Here is an 8,965-nt window from a genome sequence, read left to right as displayed (position 1 = left end):
ACCTCCAAGTCCGGTGGACGAGCTAACGCCAAGCTAAACAACGTCGCAAATCCACAATTCAGTCCAAAAATACAGCAGCAGAGAAGGGAAGGGTTTCGACCAAGCTAACCTTTACCAAAATTCGCAAGTAAAGGCTTCGTGGATTCCTCTCGAAGTCCCGAGTCCAACGAACCAAGCCTCGTCGCGATCCGACATTCCTACGCGGAGAACGAGCTGAAATACGAACAGTCGACGGCGGATTTCAGCAAAACAGCTACTAACCGAGTAGAAATAGTAACACCAATCCAGAAAAGACGCCGAATCACCCACCTCGACAGCGTCGAACCTCGGCGCGACGTCAAGAACAGTGAAGATGCTCCCTCGCCCGGTCTCCTCGCAAAGCTTCGGCAGCAAATGCGCTCAAACGGCTCGCGGCGCGACGTCGGCGACGAAATCCCCAACCGGACTCCTCCACGGTCGAACCAAGCTAGAGAGGTGAAGAGGGGAAAAAGGAGCAGCAAAAGAACTTCCTCTCATGCTCTCTACATCAGTATAAAAAGGTAGGTGGAGTGGTGATACAAACGAGGGTGAAAATTACNCGCTCCCAAGGCCGCGTCTGCTCAGGTGCGCGCCCCTTCACTCTCCCGCGTCTCTCAGGTGCGCCCTTTTCCTTTCCCGTCCCAGGTTCCATCTCCTCCATCCTCTCCGCTAGAAACCCTAGCAGAGGACGCCTGGGATCTGCTCAATCTCGCCGCCGACGAGATGATGTGGATGAGTCTCCACGAGCAAGGTAACCACCGGAGCTTCAACGGCGTCAACATCACGGTCCCAGCACAGAAACCCTCGTCTCCTCCAATTCGCGCGCCGCCGAAAAACCCTAACCCTAACCCTAAAGGCGGTTACTACACCCCGCTGTTGACTCAACGCCAGGTTCAAGTTGCTCAAGTGAGTTCTCTCTTCGACCTCTCCTCTCTAATATTTCCCAACTTTTACGAGTTTTTAGTGATTTTTTTTTTTTTTTGGTGCTTCGGGGTAAAGCATTTCATCACCTGCGGCAACAGCAGCTTCTGCAGTTCAACAACTGAGAAATGGGACCATTGCCTTCTATATATGAGCCTTAGAACAAGTTAAAATATAACTGTTGAGATGAACTATTCGAAACCGTGCATTTGCGAAGTTGGTTCCTCCAACGAGTCAAAAAGAAAAAGAAAAACAAAACAAAAAGAAAGTTTGGTAGTTAATTTGGTAACCCCCACCCCTGATGTTAGAGGGAATGCTTTGGTAATGTTGTAGTTTCTTAGCAATTGGCAAATGGTCAAAAGATAAGGGGTCATGAGTGTTCATTAACCGAGGCTTACGTGGTGAAAGGATGTGACAAATTTACTAAAACTTATCTTGAATCCAAAATGTAAGTACATTGATAGATCTGAGCTCGTTAATATTATGTAACTTTTAACTTTCTTATTAGTTATCTCTAGATGTGGTATTATATATTCAAAGGCTTTTATTAGTATTTACTCTTTTCATCTGAGTATTCAAGAGGATTGAGCTTAATTGCCAAAGATTAAGCTAGTTCCACTGAGAAGTCTACATGCATGGATTCAAGTTAGCAACTTGGCATTGAATGTGGCCAAGTCCATGTTGGCTTGATGATAATTAGAGGGAATGAGAATTGTGGGCTAGTTACAATGAATATTTAGAACTTTCATTGAACCAGTCGCTTTTGTTTGGTACACAGGAGTGAAGCTCAAGTTAGATCCTAAATAATATAGAGCCAATATTCCAATTGACTTATTAGATTAGTTGTTAATTTGGCCTATAGTTTGTTTGCATATAGCATAATCATATTTTTCTTGCACATATCCCTTTCTGCTACTTATAGTTAGCCAACTGAAGTTAACTATAGATCCACTGAATTTGGACTAGTGATATATATATATTTGCTTTGTTATGGTTTACTTAATTATTTTTCTTTGATTGGTTGATGATCACTAATTCATTATGATGTAGTGGTATTAAAGATGGAGTGCAATGTAGAACCCTTTCACTGGGCATCAACCATAAGCCATATTAATTTTGTTCAAGCTTTAATTTTTATCGTGCTGAGGTTTACTAGCATTTGAATTGCGGTATCAACTATTTCGCTCTGATTCTTCTCTTTTTTTTCTTTTAATTTTTGAAACAGGTTCGTTTTCTTACCAAAATTTATCATCCCAATATTGACAAGGCAAGTAGTAAGATTATCTTAGGTTATCTTTTGTTGTCTATTAACATTTTCGAGGATTTGTAAATTTAATACAACGACTTCATTTATGCAGCTTGGAAGGATATGCTTTGACATTTTAAAGGACAAATGGAGTTCTGCCCTCCAGAAAAGGAGGGTTCTATTGAGGTAGCATGATCGTTTCTTTGTGGTGATGTGTCTTTATATTTAGTAACAACCATTTCAAGGAATGCATTTTGCTTGAATTTAGCAGTCTTTCTCATGATATTCTAAATAATATCTATCTTTCTTTATTATGTAAGAAATTGTTCTCGTTGTATTTGTATGCTTAGTATTCAAGCACTTCTTAGTGCGCCAAACCTGGATGACCCACTGTCGGACAACATAGCTAAACATTGGAAGGCCAATGAAGCAAAAGCTGTTGAAATCGGTAAGGCCATGAATTACTTGAATGGAATATTGTTGAGATTCATTCAAGTGCTAATATTGTTGATTTATTTGGAATTATGCTTTACTTATAATTCTTCAGATGAAAATAATACTTAGATATTCTTATTGGCTTTCAAATTGATGTCTCTTGCTCTATTTGTTAATTTTACAGTGGAACTCATAGTTTGACTTTTTTCTCTCTTAGATTTTGTATTCGAAAGAAGTGAAAGCACACCTTTTGTAGGTAAAATATGGAATATTTGTAAATCTTAAGGTTTAAGTCATTAGTTTAAATTTTTCTCCACATTGAAGCTTTTTTTTTTGACATATTTGCTAATTGTTGATTTAGTTTAACTTGTTGACTAATTTGCTAATTGAATTTTTGGTTTAACTTGTTGACTAATTTGCTAATTGAATTTTATATTACTTAATACTGTTTAGGTTGCAGGTGTCAATAATTCAAATAACTCATCTCCAAACAATTATTTTTCGAATGCAAGTCACGAGCTTGGAGGGAACGAGATTATGTATAGATGTTAGATGAGATTATGTATTTTGCTTTACATTCGAGCTTGGAGGGAACGAGATTATGTATAGATGTTGGATGAGATTATGTATTTTGGTTTACATGTTGAATTATAAAGTTTTTAATAATGTTAAAGAATTGTGTTGCTTCTTGTTAAGAATTGTGTTGCTTTTTGTATTGCTAATATATATTTTTAATAAATTTTTAATTTTTTGCTCATAAATGGAAGCTAAATTAATTATTTTAATATAATTATTATGATAGTTTTTATATAGAGGCGGTTGGAACCGCCTCTATGTAATAACATGTCTCTTACCCGTAGAGGCGGTTTAAACCGTCTCTACAAAATAATATTTGTAGAGGTGGTTTAAACCATTTTTAAATTATTATTTAATAAATAAAAATTATAAAATAAAATAAAATAAATAAATTCGTAGGGGTGGTCTAAACCGTCTCTATTGGACCGTCTCTAAGCTTCCCCGGCGGTCGCTCAAACCGCCTCTACATTTGTAGAGGCGCTGTCTACGCCGGCGGTCTAGAGGCGGTTGCGGAAACCGCCTCTACGAATCATAGAGGCGGTTTAAACCGCCTCTACAACAATTAAAAACCGCCTCTACGGCCCTCTTTTCTTGTAGTGTATAGCGTTGAATAGTATGATTCTAACGGCCGTCTGAAAATGATCAAGAGGGTTAGATTTAACGGCGAGAAAACTTGGTAGCATCAAGTGCTTCGTGCCTATTAATAGCATGTTAGGCCGGACTATAATATATATGATATGTATATATATAATATGTATGTATATATGTATATATTGTATATATATGTATATATTATATATATATATAGATTATATAACATATATACATGTATATATAATATTATACATGTATATATACATATATAATCATATACAATATTAATATATACTATATATGTATATATATGTATATATACATATATATGTATATATATGTATATATACATATATATATACATATATATACATATATATGTATATATATATGTATATATATATATAACGTAAAATAAATTCGGGTTCCGGTCGGTTTTAAGTTCAGGTCAAATACAGTCAAAATTTATACCAAAATTTAAATCCGTCGAATTTTTATTTTTGATATTCATATCCAAAACTATATCCATTTAGTATAGATAAATCCACTACGTTTGCTTTCGGGTTTGGTTTCGAATTCAGATAAAATTATGGTTATTCGTACCTATTGACATCCGTAATCCATAAATATTTTATCATTTCATATTCGTAATCTGCAAATATTTCATTAAAAAATATTACAACATATTAAGTACTCTGAATTTAATTTATTTTTACCTATATTCAAAATTTTTTAAAGTTTGTGATAGAAAAAATTAATATCTAAACTAGAGGAATTTAAAAGTTTTTTAAACAAATTAAATATATTGAATTCGTTATTATTTAAGATTAAATTTGTTAAAATAGTAACACAAAATTTTTCTTTTTTAAATTTAAATTTAAATATTAATTATTTAAATTCAAAATATTTATTACTATTTCTAAAATTTTTAAAATTTAAATTAGTTCCTAAATTAGAAGAATTCTAAAATTCCTAAAATTATAATTCTAAAATTTGTGATATCAATCAAATCGTAAATTAATGCTTAAATTAGTTGCAAAATTAATGCTAAATTTGAAATTTTAATAAAACTTTCTTAAAATTTTGTCTAGTTTAATTACAAAAATATCCTCAACATGAAATATCTTTTAACCTGCTATATAATGAAATGATATTTTTAACCTTTATTAATCAGCAGTTAAAATTTTTTTATTTTTTATAAAATAAAGTACCGAATTATTTCTCAGTTTAGTTTTTAGATATACTTCAAATACTCTAAGATCAAATTCAATAATTCTAATCATTAATTTGAAATCTTTATCAGCAAAAATAATTTAATAGGACGAAGATCTCTCTCTTTCTAAAAGGATATATAGTAGCTGGGTTCTAGTTATTTGAAATTGATGAAAGTTCAAACCCCTGTTGATTGGGGGAGGGGGGATTATCTCATTTAATGATGGGAAAGATCCCTCTCTCCTGATGGGAAAGAAGCCAAAACACGCATAGTTTTAGCGAACTGTACCGCACACAATCATTGATTCTAGCATAATCTCTAGAGAAAGGGCAAAAAATTAAAAAAAAAAATTAAAAAAAAAAATCAATTTCATTGGGCCTAGAGTTTCACTTGTCCTTATCCATTTTCCTTCACAGCTGTACCCATATTTACCAACAAATTAAAGGCGATCCCAGTAAGTACCAATTCGACTTGATGCATGTAATTTACGTCAAACAATATCTACATAAATTTATAATATCTTAGATGCCGTTTGGTTTCTTTCGTGCAACGGAACAAAATTGTAGTTTTCAACTCACCTCATGCCTAATAAAATACCAAACAATTAGTTCAGTCGTATTTAGATTCACAAACGCAATTTTCAACTACAACTAAACAAAAAACTCTGACCAAATTGGCCGGATAAAAATAATGCGCTGTTAAAAATACAGCTACATCCATCTCGAATTAATTACATTATTTTTACAATTACGCCAAAACAAATAGCCCCTCAAAGTATTCTTTTTTTTTTTTTTTTTCCCCTTCAAAAAAACCAATTTAATTGTGTGATACTGATGTTATACATATGTCACGTTTCTTTCAGATTTATTTGTCGGTAATTGCACATCTTGTTCTCTTATTAGTTCTCATCCAAATTAGGAGGAGGTGGGTAAGGTAGTTAAAACACAAACCTAACTCGGTGTGGATTAATTAGGAAAAGGCAGTTCCACTCAAATGGGTAGACCCACTTGAATAGGTTCTAAGCAGGGAAATCGATCCGGATGTATATAGTCTGTGACTTGTTAGGACAGTTTCGGATAATGCATGCGTATCTTTAGATTTCTAAATAGTTTTTGTTCCTTTTTTTTTTTTAAAATTTTCGCATATGTGAGATAAGATATAGATATAGATATAGATATAGATACAGAAAGAAAGGAAGGAAGCATCAGCCCACCATGGCATCTGGTATCTTCATGTCCTGCAATAGCTGTCCGGAATATTATGCTCACATGCCTATTAGATATTAAGAATTAGGACGGCTTACGTAAAGGGAGTGAGATTTGTTTTTATATGTGTTTGTTACTGGTCCTTCCTTCCTTTAATGATCGATGGAGATATTAATAACTAATTAATAATAATAATAATAATACATCCATCTACTAATTCACCATACACTTCACTTCACAGCCTGTCAATTGATCCTCCATTATTTTTGGTCCATCTTTGTTGTTTCTGTGTTTGCGTTTCTCTCTCTCTCTCTCTCTCTCTCTCTCGCTCTCTCTCTCTAAGTAATATGTTACATGGGCATGTCGTATGTGAGAAAGTAAGTACCTGCCCATATCCAACTATTCTTTAAATCTGATCTCGATCACCTCCTGAACCTTGGACTGCTCTGATGATTAAGGCCTTGCGGCAGCAGCAACATCGTCGCTAGCTGGAAATGATCGTAAGCACGGTCGGAGACCTCCGCATGTTGGCTTCCGCAGTCTCGCAATTTATGGCAACAAGTGATGGAGGGGCAGGGGATCGGTAGGCGGGAAGATGCACGATAAGAACGCGATCGGAGTTCGCAGGTGAGTATTATTGCAGCCGTAACTTCTTGTTCGTGTTTCTGTTCCATTGTCTTCATAGTGCCTAATCTTTTGCAGGTTTTCATTTCTTTCCTTTCTTTTCTTTTTTTTTCGCCAAAGGATATGGAAAGCTAAATTTTGTAGTTATTCCCTAATGACCTTTCAACTACTAGTGGGACTCTAATAAAGGTCATAATAATTAATGATCGACTAATTATACTAGTGTCTTTCATTTGTGGAAGGAAAATTTACATGAAACATATACCGTTCCTAAATTTGTTTGGTTTAGGTAGCATCAATCAATCAAAAGTTTGTTATCTAATTAAGAGATATGTATATGATTTCATAAAGCCAAGGTCGAACTCTAGATTTAATCTCTATATTTTAGTACTACGGAGTTCGAATTTTTAGTTGTTCCAGCTAAATTTTCTGTTAAATTCTCGTAGTTTTATTCGTAAACGACTCGCCTTCTTCTCAGCTCTCCATACATCTCAAACTTTTAGATCATCGTCTTTGATTTGTCACTAGTCAAAATTGCGCGTCTAGCTTAATTCTTATGAAAGTTAGTTTCTAAATTTTTCGGTAGTACGTTAAAATATTCCAAGCATATACGAAGTCTTCTGCATACAAAGCTGCAGAAAGAAAATATAAATATATATACAAACTTCATTGTGTACAAATTATCATTCCATCAAACCAAACAAAAAAAAAAAAAAACTTTTCATAATGGCGTATACCGATAAACAATAACGATTATGATAAGGCTATTTTACAGTTGTCGAATCTAATCCTTGGCAAAATCATCATGATACCTCATCAACACAGAAGAATATTGGGTTGAGTTGTACTTAGAGTGCGAATAGTCGATCGTGTCGAATTATTTAATGGATATTCTTAATGGAGACCGAACTTAAGATATATACAAGGTATGTAATTAAACCCTTGGATCTTGCGCATAAATTACAATGTGTGTCATGCATGTTTGCGAAGGCATCTTAATCAATTGCTATTTTAATCTAATCATCATCCTATTGCACTGGATGGTGGAGCCATTTTAAATGTAACCTCGAAGTGGACCCGTATAATAAACTATTCCAGCTAGTGTTCAGAGAGATCTACCTAGGCTGTGCCTCTTTCATATTAATTTTTGCGCAATACTGTAAGAGATTTGTAGTTTCTCTCTCTCTCTCTCTCTCTCTCTCTCTATATATATATATATATATATCTAGTTAGTTAAACACCGCAAATGGTGGTTAGGGTATTAGAATTTTAGGAAAGTCCAATAGAGGTAATGAGATTTTTGTTTAATCTGAAAAAGAAAAAAAGATAAATTGAGGAGGTGAAAGTACCTCATTACCTTCATTTTTGAGGACGTAATAAATCACTATTTACAAGGAATTCTACTGAAAATCGTATGGTTTTCGATCGAGTGACTAATATTTCCACGTTGATGAAACTTAAATATTTCAAAACCAGCATATCTGATAAGATGGTTAACTTACGGACAACAGTTAGACGGAGGAGCATAAGTTGTATCGGTATCGCCCTATTCAGTCTTTTCTATATGAATGTAAAACTTAATTCAATGCTTTTAATCAAATGGTACCGCTAGCGTTAATTAATTTGCTTTCCTTCTTAATTTTAGTGTTTCTTCTATTGCTCTTCTGAAAAGATTTGAATTAGTTTCGAACTAATTTTCTTTTTATCATACTGGTCATATATACCATGAAAACAACACCGATGTCTTTTGCCTCTACTGTTTTTTTTTTACCTTACATTTCATTACTGTTTCTTTCCAGCTTTACATACTTGAATGCATCTCTGGCCGGAATTAGTATGTTATTTTTTGAAATAATAAACCTATTTTTAAGCCTTTTAAGTTGGTGATTTGTGTGGCTCAATTTCTTTTTCATGGCTAATTAGAGTGATGGTACACCTACTCATTGTTTCTGTGGCCATGACAAGTTACTATTTCGTGCTTGTGTTCCAAAGGACCAGATCTGGTTATAAGTAACCGGTGAACTATATGAGAACTTGTCGCACAACAAAAATTAATTGGACAAAATTACGGTGCACCGGCCGTATCTAGCATAGTTGATTAAGAGTTTGAAGATTAATATTCAAAATTCTAAA

The 8,965-nt window shown here is 34.0% G+C and overlaps 1 protein-coding gene and 1 long non-coding RNA gene across 2 annotated transcripts; both read left to right on the top strand.

The window, feature by feature from the left end:
• On the top strand, window positions 585–3,315 carry LOC109711243 (ubiquitin-conjugating enzyme E2 N-like). Its single transcript, XM_020234189.1, has 6 exons — window positions 585–924; window positions 2,165–2,206; window positions 2,298–2,371; window positions 2,536–2,633; window positions 2,838–2,876; window positions 3,074–3,315. The coding sequence occupies exons 1-6, from the start codon at window positions 742–744 to the stop codon at window positions 3,088–3,090; spliced, it is 453 nt and encodes a 150-aa protein (XP_020089778.1). The 5' UTR covers window positions 585–741; the 3' UTR covers window positions 3,091–3,315.
• On the top strand, window positions 6,244–7,570 carry LOC109711385. The gene is made up of 2 exons (XR_002216582.1): window positions 6,244–6,585; window positions 6,667–7,570. It is a non-coding gene; the product is annotated as an uncharacterized LOC109711385 (long non-coding RNA).

Source organism: Ananas comosus, linkage group 6 (assembly GCF_001540865.1).
Source record: "Ananas comosus cultivar F153 linkage group 6, ASM154086v1, whole genome shotgun sequence".
Taxonomy (NCBI): Eukaryota; Viridiplantae; Streptophyta; class Magnoliopsida; order Poales; family Bromeliaceae; genus Ananas; species Ananas comosus.
The sequence above is the reverse complement of the archived record's forward strand: the minus strand, read 5'-3'. Positions and strand labels throughout refer to the sequence as shown.